Source organism: Gobio gobio, assembly GCF_949357685.1.
Source record: "Gobio gobio genome assembly, chromosome: 13".
In the NCBI taxonomy this organism is placed as follows: Eukaryota; Metazoa; Chordata; class Actinopteri; order Cypriniformes; family Gobionidae; genus Gobio; species Gobio gobio.
The window spans coordinates 19,593,907-19,620,343 of NC_137106.1; the positions used below are offsets into that span (position 1 = coordinate 19,593,907).

General features: G+C 37.6%; 1 protein-coding gene across 11 annotated transcripts in view; it reads left to right on the plus strand.

Moving 5' to 3' along the window:
* The window catches only part of gphna (gephyrin a), a 148,269-nt gene that overhangs the window by 68,685 nt on the left and 53,147 nt on the right, over positions 1-26,437 (plus strand). For 3 of the 11 annotated variants that reach the window (XM_079833162.1, XM_079833153.1, XM_079833157.1), the window contains 5 exons: positions 3,925-4,056; positions 17,617-17,658; positions 18,880-18,954; positions 24,384-24,426; positions 24,509-24,646. In XM_079833162.1, coding sequence (XP_079689288.1) covers positions 3,925-4,056; positions 17,617-17,658; positions 18,880-18,954; positions 24,384-24,426; positions 24,509-24,646 — 430 coding nt within the window. Of the gene's footprint in view, positions 1-3,924; positions 4,057-17,616; positions 17,659-18,879; positions 18,955-22,469; positions 22,533-24,383; positions 24,427-24,508; positions 24,647-26,437 lie in introns of all 11 variants that reach the window. The other 8 variants (XM_079833156.1, XM_079833158.1, XM_079833160.1 and 5 more) reach the window with 4 other exon arrangements.

Genomic DNA, 26,437 nt, shown 5'->3' on the forward strand with positions numbered 1-26,437 from the left:
TACTTTGATCTTTGAAACTTTGCTTTACGTTCTCAAACAGTTATATTAAACTCTACATTGGAAAATATCAGAAAAAGCATAATAGGGGCACTTTTGTGTGGATTGTGTAGTATCAACATATGTATAAAGCTGTACCATCTTTTTAAATATTATTTAATAAACACATTTTCAGCAAACTAGGCATTTAACGTTATCATTATATAATTTCATTAATAATTGAATGTATTTCAATGTAGTTTTGATTTTCATTTTTTATGACATTTTAATTTTAAGAAATAGAAATCCATAGTCTTCATTATTCAAAATGATTTTGCATCACAATACAATAACAGCATGAGATATTTCATTTTAGAAAATTAACCTTTTTAATATTAATTCAGTTTGAGTTTTATATAATTTATGTAAATTATTAATATACACTGTTGTTTGTTTGTTTACTTACTTACTTGCTCACTCACTTGCTTGCTTATTTAGACATTAAAGCCATATCTAGAGACCAAAATATCATAGACTTGGCAATTCGGGTTCTATCTTTTTTTGAATTTGGCTGTAAGTAACACCTTGGCAACCACCCACAACACCTTAGTTTTGCACTGGCAAGCACGTCTTCCTGTAGTGCGTTGTATCAGTTTATTCTCTAGTAAGTAATATTTGTCTTGTTGTTCAGCTTTGCCAGGTCTTGTAAAGCTTTTTCCCTGATAGCAGAGGATTGAGTGTATATCCTGTATTAGCTGTCTTTATATAGTAATTATAATGGGGTCATGCAGGTTGGCATTACTGTGTTCTCCACAGGGAGCGCTCGTAGCACGAGTCTCCTGGGAAGGCAGAGGTTGAGTCGAATGCTATTATTAGCGCAGGGTTAGCTTCTGCGCTGGGTAATTAAAGTGCTTGTGGAGCTGCTCTTTCCTGTGAGGCCTTGATTTAGCCCCAGTGTTAATTAGTGCTCCGTTAAGCCCCAGCGTTCCTGTGGAAGATCCCTGCGCTCTTCGCCCTTCTGCCCATCAGACTCCTGCTTAATCCCACCACGGTTCTCCCAGACAGCATAGCTGCAGTTTGTTACTGTGCTAAGACTCGCCTGCTGGATCAAAGGCAGCGGGTCTCAGTCTGAATACAGTAACAAATAGCACTTTGTATAGATAATGGCGTTTCGAATGTTTGTCTTCATTGTGGAGGCTCAATGATACTTTCTGCAGACATTTAATAGGCCATGTTGCGCGCTTCTGCAGCATTTGAAAGTCCATGTTAATCAAGGTTTAATGTAGTGTTACATGATTATTTACCACCCATCTCCGATGCTATTGTACCTTTGAGAGTTCTTTATGCAAATAAGCGGTGTTATGATTGGCTAATGCTTTGCAGCGAGCCAGCCAACACATATGGCGGTCATAAAAAACATATATACAACAATTATATATAAATTATGATGAATAATGAATAATAAATATGATTTGTTATATATATATATATATATATATATATATATATATATATATATATATATATATATATATATATATATATATATATATATATATATATATATATATATATATATATATATATATATATATATATATATATATATATATATATATATATATATATATATATATATATATATATATATATATATATATATATATACTGAACTGAATTCTGTTTGACATGTTTTAAAATTCAATTTCTTCCTATAATGGCAAAGCTGAATTTCCAGCTGCCATTACTCTGGTCTTCAAGGTGCAGTGTGTAAAGTTTAGAGGCATCTAGCAGGCAGGTTGTAAATTGCAATCACTCACTGCTCACCCCTCCCTTTCGAAGCATATAGAGAAGCTACGGTGGCTGACACAGGACAAAAATGTAATCGTCGGAGAGAGCAGAGAGTAGCTAGCACTCTATAGAACAGTTTGTCCGTTTAGGGCTACTGTAGAAACATGGGGGTGCAAAATGGCCATTTCACTGTAAAGGCCAATTTATACTTCTGCGTTGAGTGTACGCCGTAGCTACGCCGTAGGCTGTGTGATGCGCGCATACCCAACGCCGTACCCTGACGCGCACCTCTCCAAAAATGTAACAATGCGTCAATTCTACGCGGACGGCAAGCGCCGTGACTGGTCTGCCAGAACCTCTCCCCCAGGTCAATAAATAAATCTGCGATAGGTGTGTGTGTGTGTGTGTGTGTGTGTGTGTGTGTGTGTGTGTGTGTGTGTGTGTGTGTGTGTGTGTGTGTGTGTGTGTGTGTGTGTGTGTGTGTGTGTGTGTGTGTCCAGAAATGGGATGATAGTTTCTTCCTTACGTCACAATATTTTGTAGTGCAGAGATTCTTTATGTTAGTAAATAAATACATAGATCCGCTGAATATAGTTTATTTATTTTCTCATTAAAACCAAAGATGTTAATCAGTGATTGCATATCAAGAACAGGGACACATTAGGGTACATTTCGTGAATGAAGTCTCCGCAACAGCAATCGATTGCTCGAGCCACCGCTACTGAAAACAGCGCCACGAGCTCTGCATGATTTCACAAACGCATTCCAGCGCCAGATCGCCTCTTATTTAACTCTACTAATCAACTAGAGATGCTTAATTTGTATTAGAGACAACAACTCAAGCTGCAAGAAAAGCCGCTATCTCACTGCTGATACTCCAACAATGAATGTACACATTCTACACAACAAGCTGCTTCTTCTTCGGCTGTTGTCTTGATTACACCATCATGCCGGTGCCACTGCCTCCTAGCGGTCTGCACGTGTAATTGCACATTGACGCGGACAACAACGCAGAAGTATTATTGAAAACCAACGCGTAACTTGCGCCGTAGAGGATACGGCGTAGGTCCGACACAGAAGTATAAATCAGCCTTAAGGGGACCGGCGGTGTATGTAGATAGAAATGGCTCATTCTAAGGTAATAAAAACATAACGGTAAACTATGTAAGGTCTTTATACACCACTGGAAACAGTTATCTATATTATATTGCATTTCTGTCAATTCATAGTTTTCACGTGATGTCACACCATTATAGGAACGCCCACCTGGAGGGCAAAACAAGGCTCTCCTCCACTGCCCGCCAGTCATTTTTACCAAGTTTGTAGTTCGTTTTAATGTAGTAAGACCGTGATATTAAAAGACCATATTCAATATACACCTTTTTGATGTTGCATACTTTGTACAGGCAAGCAAATGAACACAGAATATTAATGCAACACAAGGTTTCTCATTAAGTGTGTTTCCCATTGAAAACCATTATAAAGAAAACGCGTTGCGTTCATATTCTTGGCTCATCTACTCGCCTGTACATAGTATGCATTGTTAAAAAGGTGTGAACTGAATTTAATCTTTTAATATCATTTAAGATTATCATCGTTTAAGATTAAGTGGTGCAACACAACTCAACTTAAAATAAAACCCATATTAGCAAATCCTTGATTAGCATTAAACTTCTTAATTGCTTAATTTATTAATAAACTGCTTAATTTATTCCTAATTGGTGCAACTCACCCTATGATTGTTTTTCACGTTAAGCGTTTTACGTTAAGCAGGGGCTGTATATGGATCACAAGTGCCTAAAACTTGCATCTTGTTCACATATTTTAAAAAAAATGACAGGCTTGTGCTGCAGTTCTATGGCTGTTTTGCCCTCCAGGGCTCCGCGATAGTCACGTGACTGAAAACTACGAATAGATCCTCATAAATACTACACACTGCACCTTTAAGTGTCACATGATTTTGATATGCTGATGATTCTTTGGTAAACTGAAAATTAAAAAGAAAAGCATTTATTCGAACATTATAAATGTCTTTACTGTTACTTTTAAGTAATTTCATGTGTCCTTGCTGAATAAAAGTATTAATTTCTTTTAAAAAAAAGACTCCAAACACTATAAAATGCTTAATTCTAATAATTCACTGCCGTCTATTTACAGATACCAGAGTCCATCATTTCACGAGGCGTGCAGGTGTTGCCGCGGGACACCGCCTCTCTCAGCACCACGCCCTCAGAGTCTCCTTGCGCTCAGCAGTCCCGCCTCTCCACTGCCTCCTGCCCCACCCCCAAAGTAAGACTCTGCCCCTTCTCCCTTTATTCACACCATTCCTTCTCCCCTCAGCTTTCTGTTTCGTCATGCACTCAGTATCCTCCATGGCTGGATCCTCATCTGCTGCCACCTCATTGGCTGCTTGACACACTGCTTTGCATTCCAGACAGCAGTGACTTTGCTCATTGGGCCATGTAAGAGGAGAAGTGGGGCTTTTTCACTGGCTGAATTTTAAGTTTGGCCAATTAGATTTTTCCTCCTGTAGGCGTTTGACTGTTTGTTGTTTTAGATCCAACAGTTTGATTAGATTAATTCTACAAAGGGCTATTGATTCATAAAAAACATTTATTTAAGATATTCAGGAGCTGTTTTCTGTGTTTTTTGTTGTTGTTGCAGCATTAACATTATTTAAAGTGCAGCATTAAACTTATTTAAAGTGTCTCTAACTGTCATTGTGTCAGTATTTAGTCACTTTATACATCATTGTCAAACATATACTCTCGTGGAATGAAAAGTGCTATTGGTGTAGCCAATTGAGTTGTTTACTGAATGGAGTCATTCCTTTGTGTTCATAACAAGTTACATTTTTCTGGAGTGTGAGACAATAATTTACTTAGATTTCAACTCTTTCTCAATTGTTTTTAGTAGGGGTGTAACGATTCATCTACTACATCGATGTATCGATTTATTTTCCTATGATCTAACTACATCGATGTGTGCTCGGCAAGTTGGCCTTCCGGACGACATATATCGATCTAACATCGTTTTAAAAGGTAATCAATCGATTGTATCGATCATAGGAAATAACGCATTGGATTTAAGCACGTCAGACTTTATATGATAAAGGCGTTAAACGTTACTCGATTCAGTCTGCCTATCTGTGACATCATCGCAACGCACCAGCAGCAGCGCTAAGAAAACAAAACATAGCATGGCGGATGGCAGAGGAGAAGCCAACGAGCGAGAAATTATCAAGCCACCAGGAGAAAGAGCTACCTGTACTTTCAACCCTGGCTAAATGTTACCTGTGCATTCCTGGCACCAGTGTGCCAGCAGAGCGAGTTTTTAGTACTGCTGGCGACATAGTGAACGCACAGAGAAGTGTTCTGCGGTCAGATCATGTTGATATTTTTTAAAAAGAAATCTGTAGAGTCATTGAAGAGTAGTTGGTTACATTTTATCTTTTGTTAAATATTGTTTGTTTATTAAACTGAAACTTGAAGAAATGTTGGTTGCACTTTATTTTTGATAATAATATTGTATTTGTATTATTTTAATGTTGAAAAAAAAAACAGTAAAAGTAGCTGGTAAACCTACTATTAATTAAACCTGAAGAGAAGTTAGTTGCACTTTATTTTTGATATTAATATTGTAATATTTTTATGTTGGAAAACAAAAGCAGAAGTAGCAGGTTAACCTACTGTTGAAATGTTGGTTGCACTTACTGTGCTTTTATTGAAAATGTATTGAATATTGAAAATGAGTGCAGAAAAGGTTAACTTCCTGTTAATTCAACCTAAACTGTTGGTTGCACTTTATTCAAATAAAATTTGAATGCATTTGCCATTAATTGTTGTTTACTTGTTTGTTTATATCCATAATTAATTGATATACCGGATTCCCTTACAAGAAACAACAGGAATCTAGGAAACTTCACCTGCACTGACCAGTATCCAGATATTTATTTCAGTCACACAATTTTTGGCTAAAAAGTTACTGAATCGATTTCAAGTCACTGAATCGTTTCGGATCGTATCGTTCTAAATGAACCAATATCGTCCTTGAATCGCATCGACAACCTCAAATCGTGATACGAATCGAATCGTTGTTAAAACGAATCGTTACACCCCTAGTTTTTAGTGTAATGGTATAAATGCGTGTTTCCTACTTTGTGCCTGCCAACGCTGGCCCTGTTAATAATGCCACTCTCCGCTTTAGTGGTCTATCTTTGAGTGCACACTTTGGTGACATAATACATCTTCGCTGTTTAATAGTACTGATTGATACACAAAATTACAAACGTAACGCCCTTTGCTCTCATGGACAGACAAAAACACAGCAAATGCGTAATTTGGGTCACAACCACTGGTTTACATTGTCATGTCTTCATGAAATCTGTCAACATACTAAGAACAAGTAATCAGTGGTGCTGCACTAGTTTCTCTGTCTCCCTCTAGTGAACACAGTGTGTATTACAACTGTGTTTTCCTTTAGTAGATCAGAGTATTTGTCTAAAGCCCTATTCGGATGGTAATTGTTTCTCATGTGGATTTGCATGGTATGCCTCAGTGATAAAACTCATGCATTCGAATGGTGGTTTATTCTCGGTGGAGGAGCGAGATCTGTGATCCTACGAACCCGGGACCTCGGTGTTCACATGAATGTCTGCGGTAAATAAAAATGTCTTATGCTTGGAATAAGAAGGATAAATTAATATTTAATTTAATATTAGTCCTAAATAATTGTCCTGTTTAAAGAAAGGAAGCTAGCTATATTTTAAGTGGTTTTCTGTCGTGCATTTTAATCTCAAAATGATAGATGTCATTTTAAAAATATTGAAATTATGTTTTGGAGGTAAACATAAAGCTGCTTGGTTTATATATTTATATTTAAAACATATTTAATACATAAAATTATATTGCATATATTGCTGGCAAAATAAGGGCCCATTGCTTTTTTTCCTCTTTCTCTTTTTTGTTCTTAACTGCTGCCACTCGCTGAGGTGGAGCGATGATGAAATGTTGTTTTAAATACTTTCCAGCATTTCAGTAATGAAAGTGTACATCTTTAAAATGCATGCAAATTAAAGTGAAGCGCAACAGTTATCATACGGTGCTCCCCAGTTGTCAAAAAGGATTTAATCAGTTTAAACAGTTAAAATTTTGAAGCGATCTGTTCTTGTAAACTCAGAGATGTGGATTTGGACAGCAGTTCAATTAACTCACGGCCTTGGCGTTTGTCGAAAAACTGTAGGTAATTCGGCTGGGGATTTTTATGCAAGTGGCAGGAGAAAAACACTGACTTTCTGGATAATAAATAAAATAATAATAATATCACCAACTTGCCCCTGTAAATGCTGAAAATACCTTACGTCCCCCCATGAGAAACAATTACCGTCCGAATAGGGCTAATGTATCAAACCATGGAAAGTTGGTCCACAAAGTACTTGAAGTATATAATGGAAACGTTTTGCCCTCTTTATACAATTTTTTTTTTTTTTGGATGTATGTGAAACGCCTGTGATAAGCAGAATTCCAATGAAGTGCTTTAAGCTTCAGCTTTGACCTGAGGCTGGGTTTTAATTCTGCTGACTGTTGTTTTTTATGACAAGTGTCTGGCGTTTCGGCTTTAGTTGCTGAACAAGGGTGTCAGGTGGCACTTAACAGTTAAAGGCTACATACAGTGAAGAACATGCAGAGAAGTATGTGTGTGTGTGTGTACTCCGTTACATTTGCTGTTGAGCAGTGTAGTTTGAGCATCTGGGAATTCACAAGCCTGGAAAAAAAAAGTCACTGCAGGGCCCGTATTTATCAAGCTTCTCAAAGTGCCATTTTTGTCTTAAGTGCTGAGAATTCATGAAATGTAGGGGCACAAGGAGGTGCTTGTGATGGCACTGAGGAGACAGAGACGTGCGCAATAGTGCGGATCGGGCCGCATTTTACTGTCTGAGCCCGGCCCACGTCCGACAGAGCAGTAACCAAACCCGACCCGAGCCCAACAGGCATTAAGTTATTTATGTCCGAGCCCGACCCGTTCTCATACTAATGACACATGTACGTTTGTTCATGTGGAAAGCCCGCTTTTATTAAGCAACTGTAGGAAGGCATTCTGAAATGATTACAGATGAGCACATCAGCGCGCAGACGGGGAAACAAATACACACGTTAACACAGGGCCCAATCAAATAACCAACTGAAATAAAATGAACAAAGGTCTACCAAAAATGTCCCAAGCTAACAGAACAAAACATTAATGTAACACAAATGCAGCTTATTGAAATGAAAATCACTCTTACCATTTTTCTCGAAAACTGTATGGCTACTAAACTGCAACATGGGATCTATTTACATAATCCATCCATCAAAGTTTAGGCTAATCCAGGTTCTTATGCAGAAAAAGGATTGCATCAACTGTGGATGGCTTCAAGGCTGTCCTCCTCTGCTCAATGGCCCTGCCAGCAGCGCTGAAGTTGCGCTGCCAGTCACATGTAGCCTAATATGCAATATGCACGCACGTGTTGCGCGTTGTCACTGCTATAAACAAATGTCCGCACACAGGAAGACGGATGTTAGGGTAATATTTTAAATTTGTTTTAATCACAAAAACATACCTTTGCATCAAGTTAAACAGGCCCATTGGCTACCTACATAATAAGCTGTTTTAAATTTCAAATGTTCAATGCCTTATCGCGCTGACGTAACCCAGCCCGACCCGAACCTGAATATTATTTCTAAATATCTGTCCGAACCCGGCCCCCAGCCCCCGACCGATCCCATCGGGTCCCATCGGGCTCGGGTCGGGTGTCCATCCTCTAGTGTGCAAATCTTTCAGGAAAGGAAGGAAAAATATTTTTGAAATATTTGACGACGAGGGGTTAATCAAACGGTATCGCTTGGACTGAGAAAGCCATGCCCTCGGATTGTTTAAATAGGGCCCAATGTGTGTAACATCATATGTAGTGCACTCAATATTGTCTAGAACTGTGTCTGAATATGTTCTCTCTTTTTTTGAAGCCTTCCTTATATAGTGAACTATGTGGCATTCACTATGTAGTGAACAAGTCAACAGTTTTGCACACAATATATGCATAAAATGTCGCTTATGTTCTTGTCAGCAAAATGCTGTGGTAGACATCAGCAGAGGCTAAATTCCAGTTTTCCGGTTTTCCGGTCATCTCTTTCTAAGCTTGACAGCTTGTTGTATGAGAGAGACTTTAAGAATCATATTGACGTTAAAATCGTTACAATGAGGATTCACTGAATCTTAACCTTCTGAACAAACAATTCATATTTCTTCAGAATAACAATCAGGCCTAAAGATCGGATGTAGAGCCAAATTGGATTTGTGTGCTATGTGAAAGGAGCGTGTGATTAAAACCCTTTTCTGAGCATACATCATCCAGTACGACCAGAGGCAACATAGACACTCAAAGACACACACACACACATATGCTCGCTGCATTCCCTCAGCACAGGGTCCAGCTGTTACATAAGACCCTGTTTATCCGTGAGCTCTCCATGCGCACTAAACGCAGAGGTAATAATGCATAATAAGTTTTTACACTCTCTCTCTCTCTTAACCCACTCGCATGCTTCGGCTGAGCCGATCTGATTTCAGAAAACACTCTCCGTAACCGCACACAGAGCCGTCAAGCCCGTTATACCGTACATCCCTCAAATCTGTGGCTGCACTTCCTCCAAATTTAGATCCCAGTGGTTTTTTACTCATCCTCCGCTTTGCATGCTGTCTCACTCCACCTCTTTCTCCCCTCCTACATTCTTTCTGGCTTCATGCGTGTAGTGTGTGTGCGCGTGTGTCACTGTGTGCATGGGAGACGTGCGGCATTCTTCTGTGTACCAGGATAAAGCATGGTAAGCACTGTCTTTCTCCGCTCTGATGCGTCACTCTGTTTTGTTATACACGTGTCTGTTTTGGATGTGCGTGCGTGTGGGGTGTAAGTCAGCAGGGCTGACTCCAGGGGGGATCGTGGGCCAGGAGGATTTCAGGGTGCATGATTTACAGCATACGGAGTAGCCACTTGGTTTCATAACAGCTGCAGTGGTCTGATGTGGTAGTACATAATGCGCTACTGTGGCTTTTCTGAATGAAGGCTCCATTAGGTGCCACTGTTTGGAAGTGTAATTGATGTAGTATCAGTGCTTCTCACATCTGTACATCATTTCCAGTTGTTTCCTTTATGACTTGTCCATATTTTTTTCTTTCTGTCACCAACTATGCGTGTTTGCCTGTTGTGCAAGTGCACGTATGCATGGTTTTTGTTGTGTGTGTGCATGTGGACTCATGTTCATTGTGTGTTTGTTTGTGGAGGGGAAATCTGTTATTTTACACACTTTGAATTTTCTGTTATAAAGATACATTGTTCTCAACAGACATTTCATGAATTAGTTCCAACACAGTTATTGTAAAAAAATAAAAAAGGGTTTAGTAAAAAAAAAAAAAAAATATTGTAAAATAAAAAATGTATATATATATATATATATATATATATATATATATATATATATATATATATATATATATATATATATATATATATATACATTTTTTATTTTACAATATTTTTTTTTTTTTTTACTAAACCCTTTTTTATTTTTTTACATATATATATATATTTATAATGTGTATATATATATATATATATATATATATAATGTATATGTGTGTGTGTGTGTGTGTGTGTATATATAATATAATCATATTTAACTAAGCAAAACAGGCTATCTCTCTGCTAGAATATTTAGGCGACAAAAACACAACGTTTTCAGTTTTTAGTTAAAAATAGTGTCGTGTAAACGCCCCCTTAGTTTGACATACACATCTTGAATTTTCATTATGGAGATTCTCAATATTCTACGTTTTAACAGACATTTTATAGATTGGATACTACAAAATATACTACAGATATATTATAATAAATCCAATGTATTATAAATGTTTTAAAAACTTACTTGGCAAATGTATTGTAGATTGACCCACTCATTGTGTCACATATGATGCGAGCAACAGTATAGCACTTTATGACACTAGACACACCTCTTGATCACTGGTGATTCCCATCATATGTGTGATGTGTGTCGAGATAACAGCAAGATGAGATATAGACAGAGATTCAGACTGAAGCTCACCCTGTGCTTCACTGGCTGGAGTTGTGTGGATGGTCAGAGGGACGGCGTGTGTGTTGTGTGTTCACGTAGGCGAGTGTGTGGTTTGTTCACTGGTGTGTGCTTGCGGTGTAGGGTTGACTAAGGAGACCGCCTGGAGGGGCTTTCTGCAACGGACCGAAAAAGAGAGCGTAATTAAACTAGGGTATTTATACTGAATTACAGTCACATCTTTCCCACAAGATAAACAAGCACAGCAGGATTTTCAAGTAAAACAGTGTTTCTCTATTAAATTCTTCACACTAGTAGAAAATATCATAGTGCGGGGGACCAGGTGCATTTTTTTGCAGCCCTATTTATGTTAAAAAGTAAGAATGTCAACGCAATAAAAATACTTAAAAAGTTACATCTAAGGGGAATTTGTATACTCAGGACATATAATGCTTATTCTTTTAAATCATTTATTTAGTATTATTTTAAAAGCACACTCTATTCTTAGAAACACATGCTTTAACCTGTCCTCAGCATGGGGTCACAATGTAAAACTGCCAAACAAAGTGTTTAAAAGTGCAACAAATGAAAAACTACACAATTACATTAAAAGGCAGAAATCTTTAAGATATCAAACAATACAAGAAGTAAATATTGAATTATATTTCCCATTAAAAAATAGCTATAAAAGTTGTGTCCTCACTAAGCGTACACTCCGTCAGGATTTTTTATAATTCTGAATAAATCGGGCAGTGTCATGTGCAGCTTTCTGAGGACCCTTTTCTATTTCCTGCTCATTGTGGATCTCACAGTAGGACACATAGTCCTGGAAGTTAAAGATTTTTTAATATTTTAAACAAACAATATTGAAGTCTCTGCAGTCACAGCCTTAACATGTCAACCCCGTCATCGCAGTGTAATAGTTTCTGTAAATAGTTGTGGGATAAATCTTGGCATTTTTATATGTTTATTAAGGCAGCTACAACTGAGGAAAAAAACTCAATTGCTCCACTGTGTTGTAGCATTCAATTTTGTCAACTGTCAGACGTCAACGTCAGGTTTTATGTCTGATAGTGGACAAATGCTCTCAAAAAGTCTGTATAATGTAATTTAATACGTTTTTTGCATATGGGGAATTCCTCTATATATGGCCAACCTTTATCAACACCGTCAGTATTTGTACATTAATTCATATGAGGTGAAGGTCAAACATTCAGTTGAAAAATGTGTCAACTCCGTCAGTATTTTACACTGTCAGCTGAAGGTTTTTGTAAAAAAAATTCCAATTTATTGTGTAAAACTGTTAAAACATCAATGGAACTACATGATGATATGTCTTAATTACCTAAGAACATGAGTGATATGTGTTTAATATTAAAAGGAGGGAGGAGAATTAAGGAATTTAGAAACTTGGTTGTTCATAATAGTGTGAAAACAAACAAAAAATAAACAGAGTATGTATTTTATGATTTAGATCCTTTACTGAACACCAGTATTATATAACTGAAGATTTTACATTGTTTTTGGATAGATTAAATTAAATTAGCATGCTTTTTACTGCACTGTACTTATATATATATACACACACACACACACACACACATATATACAGAGCATAGCAAAAATGGCTGCCCACTACTCTGTGTGTGTGCGTGTGTGCGTGTGTGCGTGCGTGCGTGCGTGCGTGCGTGCGTGTGTGTGTTCAATACTCACTGATGTGTGTGTGCACTTGGATGGGTGTGTAAGGGGATAACAGTTTAGGACCCAGGACCAGTAGTGAAAAATGACGACCAAGATTCAGGAGTGCAATTAATTAAAGGGGGACTTCAGCGCTTGGAAGATGAATGTGTATTTAAACAGGGTCATTTATGTAGTAGAAATGGGAAATTATTTTTGAATTTGTTGCCTTCTAGACTGAGAAAAGACAGAAAATGTATTTTGGTCTCATGTGGATAAAAGACAACAACTCCCAGAATGCAGAGACTTGCTCCCAGAATGCAGAGACTTGCAAACTTGCTTCGCTGCCCATCGAGGCCACTCCCAAAGCCACGTCCACTGTTTATCACTTGCCCACCATGAAGTAGTCTCTAGCCTCTGGCCAAAAAATCCATTCTGGATTTTTCCAGAAACAAATTGCATAATTCTCTCGTCTCAAGGGGACATGAGGGGGGAAAGTACCATAATTCGAATATACTACCGGATTTCTACTGATACAAAGCTTAATGCTAAATCGCTGAAGTAACCCTTTAAAGAAAAAATTACTGAAGATAAGTTTGCAGTTTCATCAGCAGAAGCCATCTTCAAGTCTCACAAGGAGTTTGTGGCCGCGCTCCCTCTCTACCAGTCTCGTACCTATAATTTCTCAACAGTTGTACTCTTTTCAAGGCCTAGCCACGTCATTACTGCAAGGTGGATGATTCTGATTGGCTCAGAGAAAGTGAACAGTCATGGTACATTTCCACACATTGTCAGTTAATCAGGTTCATGTGTCCATAGAGCACTTGTTAATGCTTTCACCCCGGAATTAGGCTCGTAGTGACCTTCCAGGTCTGGAGCAGGCGCCAGCTTGTCCAGAACAACAAGTCCTCCCATCTCTTAGGATGCCCGTAATCCACCTCCAATACTGATCTGTAACACAGAATATTGCACACATACAAAGATACACAGTCTCTCCAAGGTTGGAGTTGGTTGAGCTCCTAACCAGAAAGTTTCCCAAAACATTCTGATAACATGTGCTTTCTCTCAGTGAGAGGTACAGACAATAGTACAGGCAATATTCATCTTGATTCTTTAGGGTTTCAGTAAAAGGAAATATGAAAGGAATAAAATATAATATAAAAATGAAAGACCAATCCATATTTCACCTCTGGAAGCCAGGCTAAGTGAGCAAGCACTGTTACTGCACTCCTGTCAGGTTAGGGGTGTGTGATGAGTCCAAAATCCAAACACTTGACTGAAATCAAGTGTTTAGCGACACATCCCATCACACAACTTTAGAAAACATAGAAGAAACAAACAATCAGTGGTTCTCTTGATTAAGCAATATCATAACTGGAAAGAATCATTAAAAATCATTATCATAATAAAGGAGGATAAATATTGATTAAGGCTTTGATTATGAATTCAATTCACCTTTCAGGTGAAATACAGAAATTCCTAGGGACACCATACTTGGCTACATTCATGTCACGTTCACTTCACTTTCAAATGTTTTTGTGAATTATAATACTTTTATGTTGGTTTATTTGCATTAGACAAAGTGAGAAAACACTTGCTGTCTAGTTTATTTTGTTTTTTTGATATCGGTCCTTGTACTTTTGCGTCCATTCCTTTTTTGTTGTTTTTTAAAACCAGAAATGAAATATGGAAGATGTGGTTTCTTCTTTATTGATACTAACACTAATGAAAAGAATATGCAGATATAAACCAATTTTCCTTGCACAAGATTCTTGTTTTATTTAAAAAAATATAGAAATGATATACAACTTGTTTTTTAATATATAAAAATGCTAAATTTAATTTCTAGTGTTTTTGCGTCTACACAGACGCTGAAAGTGCCCTATTGTGCCTTTTTACTGATGTGAGCAGTAAACTCATTGCTTCAATATTTCTATGATCATAAATCTAGTTTCTCAAAATGTCTTTATTAATTTGCTTGCCTAAAAAAGATGTGTGACATTGATTACATATATACTTTTATGTTTACCCTAAACCTGACCATTTGTAAACCATAAAAAAGCCTCTTGTGTAGCGCTCCAACACATTATGCTTAGAGTTCCCACTTGTGGTCCTCTCCGATAGTCTGTTTTTTTTATAAACAAAAGGCCAAATTTACATTAAATTATTGTGACTGCGCTTTATCTGGTTAGGTGTTTTTTGTTTTTTAAGTGTAAGAGTCGGGTTATGCGCTAGCTTATGTAACTATGTAGCTGTTCAAATTGAAAATCATATCCTAACATATGTCACAATGACAAAATAATACCCCAATATATAATTTTCATGGAGACAAATCCTGTGCCCTTTGCCTAAGTTTGACATGAAAGGTTTTTCGGCCACACTTTATATTAGGTGGCCTTAACTACTATTTACTTACATAAAAAAATAAGTACAATGTACTTACTGTGTTCAAATTGTATTGCAAAACACCTTTGCTGATATTGAGGTGGGATACGGGTAGGGTTAGGGACAGGTGTGGTGGTGTGTGTAAGTTTAAGGGTAGGGTTCGGTGTAAGGGAAGTGTCAACTGTGTAATTACAAATGTAACTACAGAAATTAATTACAGATATAATTAAATGCAGGTAGTTTTTTAAATGTAAGTACAATGTAAAAACATGTATGTACACAATAAGTGTAGTAGTTAAGGCCACCTAATATAAAGTGGCTCCGGTTTTTCATTGAAAGCAATACGTTACCGGCCGCATCACTGGGCACGTTTCCCTTCAGTATAATGACCGCATATCTTGGACATGCGGCATTATCCGACCCCTTGCGAGTGAGGAAGGGTTGACTTTTTAAATGGAGCAAGAGGGGAGCAACCTCACCCATTAGCATATTGGGACAGGTGTTCTGCAATGCCTGTTTCAGTTTTAAAATCATGGTTCTAGAGACATCGCTCTCAAAAGTGCTGGAGAAACCAGTATTCTATGCTTTTGTGTTAATTGCATCATAGTAGGTGTAAACAGGGCGGACCTTCATTATTAATAATTAAAAAAAGAAATGCCTTGTTAAATATAGGATCTGGGATAACAGAAAGCAGGCACTTCAAGGAACATACATACACACTATAACATGTTTGGGTTGCGTGTTGGTTTGAGACAGCATGCCTGGCTTACCCTCTCTGGAAGTGTAATAAATGGACATTGACAGTCCGATGACCCTTTGCTCCCAAGCCCACCCCACCCCCACCTCCTCTCTTTCTCTTCGATTGATGAATGGAGAGGAGATTGAAGGTCAGCTGAAGGGGAGAACAGGCCCTTAAGCTTGCCATGGCGATTACTACACAGCCCTGTCATTGAATCTGACAGGTGTGTGGCAGTTGTGGAAGAGATACATATTGTATCTGGCAGTGCCTCTGCATTTAATTTTTTAATTAAGGTGTGTGTGTGTGTGTGTGTGTGCGCCTATGAGGTGTTAAAAGATATCAAGGATGCGTAGTTGTATATTATATATTATAACTATGTGTTTAATCAGTTGTGTGTGTCCATTTCCATAGTTTAAGTTCTTCATATTCACACGTCAATCCATCCGTTATCTCAATCTTTAGGTTCTGTTGTTTATACACGTACATTTCTTCGGACACATACAGCTACTTTGGCAGTCTGTCAAAGCAACCATGTTCTACATTTTTATAGAATCTTACACTGTAAGTTTGATTGTAATGTAAGTCAATGTTTCTTGCATCAGAAACAGTGAGATTAAACAGGGTGTTTTTTGTCACTGTACCTACTACTGTAAGAGTTCTGTATTTAATTGACTTATAAATGGCTAATTGCATGTTCATCATAGTGGGCTGAGTTGCTGAATATTGAATGGGTGTTGATATGTAAAAGTTGGCAGTCATGTGCTCATGATTGTAATGTCATAACCATGACAATTTCAGAATTACTCTTTTAGCAGGTTATTTTTTCTTAAATGGAGAGAGGAAGCTTTGTGTTGTGAATGTTAGAGTCAGTGGGGCAAAAAAAGAGCAAGGCAAATGCTGTTGTCCATTTGTTTATCCTCTTTCAAAATATAAACAGGTGTTAAAGGGATAGTTAATCCAAAAAATGAAAATTCTGCCATCATCATTCACTCATGACATTTAAACCCACATGACTTTCTTCTTCTCATGCGACCCAACAGCAGAAATGCTGAAAGAGAAATTCTGGACATTTACCATATAGTAATCGATAGTAAGTAAATTGGGATCCGGATTTTCGAAAGCGGCAAAATTACCAAAAGCACCATAAAAATATCAGTTAAGTTGTCCAAATGATTCATGCACCATATCCCAAACCTTCTAAAGTAATACAATAGTTTTATGTGATGAATAGACCAGAATTTGACATGAAGAGATTTAATGTAAAGTTGAGGGATAAATTCTTAATTTGTGGGCACTATATATATATTTTTTCTTCTTCTGCATGTCATGTTTGAAGCTCTATGATTTTTTGGTTTGTTTTTTTGGTTTGTTTTTGCCCCACCATGACATGCAGGGAATTAATGTGCCCATTAATTAATAAGTCATTGGGACCAATTCTTAATCTGTGGTTACAATATAAAAAAAAAATTCTGATATTTTGTTTCATTTCATCATTTTATTTGTTCATTTTGGAGCTCCATAGCCCTGATCCTCATTTACTTTTATAATATTGAAAAGCGGAATATAATGTAGAGTAGCCAACACATTCTTCACCATTTCTCCTTTTGTTTTCAAAAGCAAGAAAGTCATTGAGGTTTGAAATGACATGCATTTGTGTAATTGATGACAGAATTGTATTTTCTTTAACTAGTTTGTTGCGTGTTTCATTTTGTGTTTGAAGAGAATCTCTCTCTGGAGGTCTTGACAAACGTGTGCAGTTGTGTCCAGTCAAACTGGCAGAGGGATTGCTACATCCTGTCTCTTGAATGTGTCCTCTCCCTGTAGAGTTCCGGCCAGCACTTGCCTGTGAGCCGCTGTAATGATGGGAATGCTGTTTGTATGTGTTTCCCTTGCTTGTGGCTGCAGTGTTAACCCTCCTCTTCCCTGTTCCCTCTCTCCCTACACCAGGCCCGGCTCACCTCCTGCTCATCCACTTATAGTGTCACAGAGGTACAGCATGTTTTACACCGCGCCGCCCATCACCCCGCGACTAACCACGCCCCTCTCAGAGACTCGGCCAATCATTGCTCACACACCTCACACGTGCACAACTCATCCCTGTGAAGCAAGTCCGTCTCATTGTTCATTTATTTACCCCCAAATTGCCTAATAGTTTGTTTCGTGTGTTTGAGTGTGTGCTTGTGTGTGTGCTTCAATTCATCAGTTAACTTTTTTGTCCTAAATGAGGATAAAGTGATCAGTATTTAGAAAAACGTAAAACTTAATATGTGGAATATTTTATAATTGATTAAAAAAACATTTAAAGCTGCTGTAAGCTATTTTTTAAAGCCACAAATCAAATAGAAAGTGTAAAAATATAATTGCATTATTATTATATTGCAGAGTGTCTTTTGCATTTTTATTCTCAATGGTGATTCTCATTACATTAATAGGTAGTTGTTTTAATTTATTTAATATATTTAAGACACGCATAATCATGATACATTAATATTGTTAATTGTACAACAGATAGAGATAATTTAATACAATTTAAATAATATATAATTGGGGTTTTTTTTCACATTACACTATGTGAAATTTTTTTTTGCACAGCAGTAATTTTTCTAAAATATAATTTTAAATTTTTTGATCAAATTAAGACGTGTTCTTGAAAGATTTGATGAGATTCATCCTTGAAGGGCAGCTTTTTGGCAAGAGTGCATAAAAGGATGGGGAATGACGGTGGAAGTTAGCATGATTTCTGAATTGATTACAGCAGCTTTAATAACCACCAAATAGTCCTTTCAGACAAAATACTTTTTTCCTTTCATAATATTTTTTTCTGCAACACTTCCAGTTTCACAAAGTTGGAGGGGTTATAGAAACGAGCTTTAATACAATCATGAGTGCTCATTATCCATGGAAGCCTCCTTTTGTTCTTGGAATTTAGATGAAAAATTGGCGTAACACACAGAGACATGCTGCAGCTGCTTTGCTCCTCTTTGGTTGCTTAGTAGTAGTAGGATTATTTTGCTGTTATGACTTTTCGCTTGATTCCCCCTCATATTTTTCATATCAGTGTTAGATGATCCTCAGAGTGTGTGTTTGTGACAGTGTATATTGTGAAGTGTGAAGTGTGAAGTGTGTGTGTGTGTGTGTGTGTGTGTGTGTGTATATTTGTTGACGGGCAAGGCTGTATCAGGTGAGTTACTGTCCTGTGGCTTCCTCCAGGCCTCACGGAGAGAGTTCAGGGCTCACCTGGATGAGGTCATCACGCTCAAGTCAAGGTACTCTACCTTGGACCAGGTAAACAGCTATCCCTTTCTCCCCTTATATTCACTTAAATCAGCACTCTGTCAATCACACGTACAAACATGCACCAAAGTCTTCCCTCCGAGTGTTGCACGTGGCCCACAACCTACTGATCTAGCATCAAGGCAGTTTTTGTTATAGCTTTGACTTCTTAAACAATCTCACTCTCTAGCTTTGTTCCAAAACCTAGTGAACTACCTTGCTTTACCCACTACAGAGGTGGCTATCTTAGCCCTCCTCACATGAAGTGCACAGGAGAATCCATTCACAATTTTGAATTAGATCAAGCGTTTTTTATCATTACATTTTTGCTGTTAAATTAAATATATTTATAATCTTGCTTGATTTAATGCCTTTAACACTTTGTTATTGGTTTCTTTCCTCAAAGAGGACCTGTTATGCTTTTTAGAGCTTACTTTAGTGTGTGATGCTGTTTAAGCATAAAAAAGGTCTGCAATGTTACAAAGCACAAATATCACACTACAATATTCCTAATTTAAAAGCTACATACAGTAACACACAGAGTTTCTGCCAGTGTCATGTTAATATTGAGTACCTGTAGAGTAATATTGGGTACCTGTATCTCTGTAGAGTCTTCTTTATAAAAGACGGATACACTGTACCGATTCTTTCCGAAAACAGCCAAACTCGTGGTGGCGTTCAGTGGGTGGAGCTATAGAGTCATAAGCGCGCGCACACACACACATTATGCCATTATCCCTGGATAATTTCGATTCACTATACATTCATGTTGTTTACATTTATATGCACTTACGTGCCAATTCCCAACAAAACACAGACATTTGATGCAGCTTCACTCACCGCCTGCAGTTTCGACTCGTGACCGGACAAACAAACAAATAAACACACTTGCAGAACTCCGTTGCTGCTCCGGAAAAACAGCTCCGTTACCTGAACAAAGCTCATCTATGGGTGCGCTCAGGCTCCTGCCTGAAGGTGCTATTTGTCACAGAAATACTCCGTCATACATCCAACACATTTTTTGAAAATGTGGACATCTTTAACTGTTTAACAGTGTAAATAAATCAGAATGCATGAAATGGCATTAGACACCCCCTTTAAATAATCCAAGACATGCAAAATAAAGGGGCAAGACCTGGTTGAGTTGCGTTAGTAGTGTGTCGAAACTCACGGTAAGGGGTGTGACATTTCCGAAACATGCTCGAAGCAGTTGACCAATCACAACACACTGGTCCAGCCGACCAATCAGAACACACATTGTGTTTTTTTGGAAGGAAGGGCTTCATAGAGACAGGAACTAAAATGAGCATCACTGGGAAGAGAGGTGCTGCAACAATGTAAAATATCTGAAAATTGATGTGTTTTCAAGCATGAAAATCTATTCTAGTAGATGCCCCCAAAAAAGGGCATAATAGTTTCTCTTTAAAAAACAATAAATCCCAAAAAAAATGAATGCACTATATTTATAAAATACAATACAATATATACTTTAAAATATAATATGATGCAAATTTACACAAATTCAAATTGAGATTAATCAGGTTAACTACAAAATTAATTGTGATTTTATTTATTTTAAACAATTAATCACCATATATAATTATTCTGCCTATCGTTTGGAGCAGCTTTCATGTCAGGAGTGTGACTATGATGCCTTAAAATCTGTATAGTTAGGAAGCTCACTAAGTTTTGGAACAGAACCTCTCTCTCTCTCTTTCTCTCTCTCCCTCTCCCCGTCCTTCTTTCTGAGCTAATAAAATGGTCAGCAGCATTACAGCTGTTAGTTCCCATACTGTCTTATCAATCATTTCTGATTGGTTAATCTCAGAGCAGAGTTCCTCTTATTGGGCCTGACACTCACTTGTTAATAATTCATTCCCCATTGCTGTTTCCCAATTACTCCATCTTCATTTCACTGGTCAGGGATTAACTCTCATCTGCCCGTATGCTGACACATCGTTCCCCACCCTATGTGTGTGTGAGGACGTGTCTGTTTGTGAGCGTGTGTTTTCAGTCAACTGAGTTCTTTGGTCCCACTCTGATTTAAAGAGACCTGACGTCTCTGCATTGCTTTCATTGCCTCCATCCATTCCTTGAACCGTCCTGTGATCATTGGTTACCTCTCATCTTCACTCTGTTTTTTGATGAAAGGAGGTTAGATGTACAAATAGGAGGAGGGGAAGAATAAAAAGTGCCAAGGATGTACAATTTTCCTTGCCTGTACATACAGGACTTGGTAAAAGATTCCTGGTAAACAGGATGCTACCAGTCTTAGATCTGCATGTTTGTGTTGTTTTGTTGGCTATATTGAAGGTAAACTGGCCATTGTGTTTTTTTTTAATACAACTAATACTACTGGGTTTTTAAGGGAATATTTTATTCATTTATTTAATTATTTTTATTAGGAAAAGAATTTATTGAAACAGTTTTAATATTATATTAATGTATTACGCGTTTTAAATAAATTATCTTAATATTTAAAATTTTAATATTTTAATTTGCATTTTAGCAGCATTTTTTTTATTTTATTTTTTATTACGATCCTTTTACTTACTATGGTAAATCTTAATCTAGACTCTCTAGAATCTAAATAACCTAAACAATATCTTGTAATCGAATCAATAATAACCATAATGTATTCTAATACTGGGCTGATAGTTAATTAAATTAATCACGGTTAATCTTAGTATTTTTTATTTAACATGATTAACCTCAAACATTTAACTATCATATATTTGCGTCCACTTTTATTATTGCTATATTTTTTTGTAAAGTGCATTCAATTGTAATATTTCTGTTTAGTAATGGAATTCTTACAGAACATTTTTTTTTTAAACTGAAACAGTGTTTGCGATTGTTAAATAAATTATTAATATTGTATTCATTCATTTGCAGCAAATCTTGGTGTATGGTTTTCTAGGATTAGGAAATAATGATCATAATGTATTACACAAATTTATTCAGGTCTATCAATAAATTAATGTATCTTGAATTATGATCAATTATCTTAAAATTGCCTCTTTTATTGTACAAACTGTTGTTTTTGTGCATTTTTCAACATCCATCCATCCATCCATCCCTCCATCCATCCATCCATCCATCCATCCATCCATCCATCCATCCATCCGCACACTGACAATCAACATCACCGTCAGTCTTTTTCCAGTGTCCTCTGAATTTTCACTGGAACAAAAGTGCAGTATGTGCCTTGTGATTTCGCTAACTGTGCTTGCCCTGTGACATTGTGCCTCACCGCACCCCTCTTCCTCGCTAACCCGTGCAACCTTCCTGGCTGGCCGGCATAATGCCCACCTAAACATTAGCAACAGGACCGAATGACGTCCAGTCAGATCTCTCTTCACCCCCTAATGCTCATTCGTTGTCACCTCAGCTTGTTGTGTGTAAACTGAGCGAGCGCTGTCTCAGAGAGCCTTTAAAACTCATTCGGTTTTTCTTTTTTTGGTCTCCCAAAGCTTCTCCTTTGCTCTGTCTGTTGTAAACCCTTTTGTTTCTGTTCATTGCCAAAGCTCCACTCTAGGCTGGAGGGGCTCAAAGATGATCGCAGGAACCATAGGACCTTCGACTCGCGAGTAACTATTCCTAACCCACGCAAAAAAAGGAGCTGCTTCCATCCGCAAACTCTGCTTTGCGTCAGGAGTCCAAACTCCTTGCTTTACACTCTTCTCTCTCCTTGTCTTGTTTCTTTCCTCTCTCTCATTATCTTGTCTGTAGACGTTGCTCTTTCTAATGCTCTCTTTGTTTTATTAGCCGTTTGGTGTGTTGGAGTCTCTTGTGGACATTGAGTTCTGTTTCTTAGATCTTTTTTCTCCTGTTTTTCCGTTCCTTTAAGTTTTATCTCCATTTAGATGCAGTGTTTTATTGCTGTTTGCTGTATGTGAGCTGCGCCTCATTGTTTTCTTCCTCTTCCTGTCTTTCTCTAACTCTCTCTCTCTCTCTCTCTCTCTCTCTCTCTCTCTCTCTCTCTCTCTCTCTCTCTCTCTCTCTCTCTCTCTCTCTCTCTCTCTCTGCTCTGTGTCGATCATTGATTTGTTGTGTTGGTGCTAGTCTGTTGTAACTGGATCGTGAGTAGAAAGGATTTTGGGACTTGCTTGTGTGTCTCCCCCTATAGGCCAGGGGCATTGCGTCTCAGCACAAAGGACACATAAAGGGCTGTTTTAATGCTTTCATGCAGTAAATCAAAAACTTAATATCTATAGACTTCAGCCACTACAGCCTCAAGTCAATGTGTATTTTTTGCATGGAATTTGATTGCCCTCTCATACCATTACTCTTGGCCTAAGGGAACTCCATACTTTATGATACTTTGTATTGGTAGATTCGACAGTTACAGCTGAATGTATATTCAAATTTGCTATTATTATTATTATCTTAAAACATTCATGGCTCACTTTGAGAGAAATTCAGCTTAAAAGGGGTCAAAATTAAACTGAATGGGAGGGAGTGTTTGAATTGTGTTATCATCTTATGGAGCTTTCTAGCTGTTAAAGTCAACTTGAAATTGAGAATATTTTTAAAATAAATGTATATTGTTTTTTAAATGGGTATATGTTTTTAATTGCCTCTGAACTGACTTACCTGATGTCAAGAAGGCCACATCTAGGCTACTGTTGTTGGTAGCGAAACCTTTCAAAACTATTACAGTTAACAATATCAAACAACAATGGATTGGAAAAAGGAGAATTACCAATGGGATAAGTCGAAATGCTTTTGAGGCTGAACTTGACCTTCAACCTCCAAGTTCCAGTCGAAAAGCAGACAGAAACCCCATTTTGGTTTATAACACCCAATTTTCATGATCCAAACGTTTCCTGGTGGATAAAAGCAAGTCCTACATTTTTTGTTCACTTCACATTACTTGAGCAGCAAAATGTCAAAATAAACACTGTTAAAGTTCCTTAAAGGTAGTATTTTACATCTTCTGAAGCTGTACAGTTGCTTTTTGTGAGGTACCAATCGAAATTCCCACTTCACTGATTTGATAAATACTGAATCTCTGAAATACATCCCATTACAGCTACAGCATTAAAATGGTTCATGTTGACTTTAATGTCTGTTATATCAGACCGGGAACCGGGTTGGTTTGGGCACTAGAATGCTACCATGACATAACACATACATTTTCAGCTACAGCATTGTCAAGTCCATGATGATAATGATAATAATGGCAGTAGGACTGAAAATGTTATTTTCAGTTTGTTTGTTTTCAAGCTAGTTTCTTTTGGTTGTTTTGTCTGAATGTGTAGATGATCATTCTGATCTTTATGAATCCTGTCAGTGGAATGCTAACTCTCCTGGACGGAGGATGGGGCTCCTTTTGTGCTCTAACTCTCTTCATGTCTTTCTGTCTTTCTTTTCCCAATTCCTTTCTCTCTCTCTTCCTCATTCCCTCTCATTCCGTCTCTCTCTCTCTATATCTGTAGGTGCAGTCACGATGCAGCAGCAAGGAGAACATCCTGAGAGCAAGTGGGTGACTAATTGTGCATTATCAGTGACGTTTGTGCAAGTGCGTTTGAGAGAATGTGTAAATTCTCACTCTTTGTCTCAGGTCACAGTGCAGTGGACATCACCAAGGTAGCTCGGAGACACCGCATGTCCCCGTTTCCCCTCACTTCTATGGACAAGGCCTTCATCACTGTGCTAGAGATGACTCCTGTCCTGGGTACCGAAATCATCAACTACAGAGGTAAGCTCTTTGTTTGGTCATACCAACCCTAAACTAAACCAAATGCCTGATCGCACAAAGGTAAACCAGATGAGGGAATACATTCACAAACTAGGGATGTCAAAAGTATTTATAAAGTATTGATCAATCCTGGTGAGATATTGGTGAATGCGGACAGGTGGGACAAAAATGTGATCAAATCAAATATGAAATCTATATGAAGCCTAATAGACCCGCAACTGTCATTAATATTAATCATAAAACAATATTAACAAGAAAGAGTCTGCTCTTGGCTAAGTAACTTTAGTACCTGTTATGAGTCCTCTACAATCAGACATGAACATCAAAGTGTGTGTGTGTGTATATATATGTTTACCTTTAAAATAAAGGGATGTATTCTCTACCATATTTGTTTTTTATTGTGGCATTGAAATTGGTATTGAGAAACATGATGTTTCACTTGTATTATTATAAACTACTGGCATTTTACAAACTTCTCATTAAAATAAAAGTCAAAACTATTTCTGTTTTATGTCATTCTCTGAAATTTCTTTTGATTTTCAATAACCAGTAAAAAAATAAACAGAACAGAATTAAAAAACAACATTGGATCATTGCAGTATGGTGTTTCAGACTCTGCATGGAGTTCACAAGGATGAATTGTTTCATTGAAAAAATGTTGTCACGCATATTTTAGTATTTAAAATTCAGACCCATTCAAACAGTTGTTGTGAATAAGCCTTAAAGGGATAGTTCACCCCAAAACCAGCATTATTGTCATCATTTATTCACCCTTATGTTGTTACAAATCCATATGACTTTCTTTCTTCCATGGAACACACAGTAAGTTTTGAAGAACGTTCTTGCTACTCTTTTTCATAATTTGAAGAGCCATAAAACATCATAGAAATACTCCATGTGACTACTTTCCTTATGGTAAAGAGCATTTTGTTATAGAGACGTATAAGACACGCTGTCATGAATAAGTCCTTTTGTTCTCCACGGAAGAAGGAAAGTCAAATGGATTTTGAAAGACACAAGGATGAATGAACGATGAAAGAATTTTCATTGTTTGTGGACTATCCTTTTAACATGTAGTACTGTCCCTCTTATGATACCAAACTGTGTTCTCATTGGCTGTTGGACTGTGGTGTATATAGGCCAGTAAGTGCTGAAGGCATATAGTCACCAAGCTTTTTGCTTTGCAGGCTTTCAGCTTTTGCTTTTTCATCTTTCCTCCCTGTAGCTCCTCATCTGTCACACATCTGTTCGTTCTTTCTTTCACTCCATCATCTCTCCATCTTTCCAGCTTTAATCCTGTCGCCTGTTCCATCCGCCGTCCTCTGTTGTTTTTTAACTCGCTGACCTTCTCTGAAGCTTTGATGCCATTGTGATCACCTGAAGACAGATCCTGTCAGTTTCCACACAAATCCAACCGTAAAGGCCTTCTTTCTGAATTTCGGAAACACTCTGGAAGATTTTCAATCACTCAAAGTTACTCAATTTACATGAATATCCGGAGCGGTCCAGTCCCACTGGTTAGATTACATCCCATAGTTTTTTTGTTTACTTTATGGTCAGTGCACCAAAAGCTGTTTAGTTTAGCCCATGCTATTCTTTTTGATAGCTCTTCTATGATTTTTCATGGCCATCACTAACACAGAGCGGCCACCCTTGCATGTGGATGTGAATTGTGCCACCAAGACGCAGGTCTGTGAGCTGGGCATTAATGTCGGTCCGTGTGGTGGGGGATAGTGGAATTGCCCATGTGGTGGTGTAATGTGCCCAATGCGTCTGGCAGGGCCCAATGCA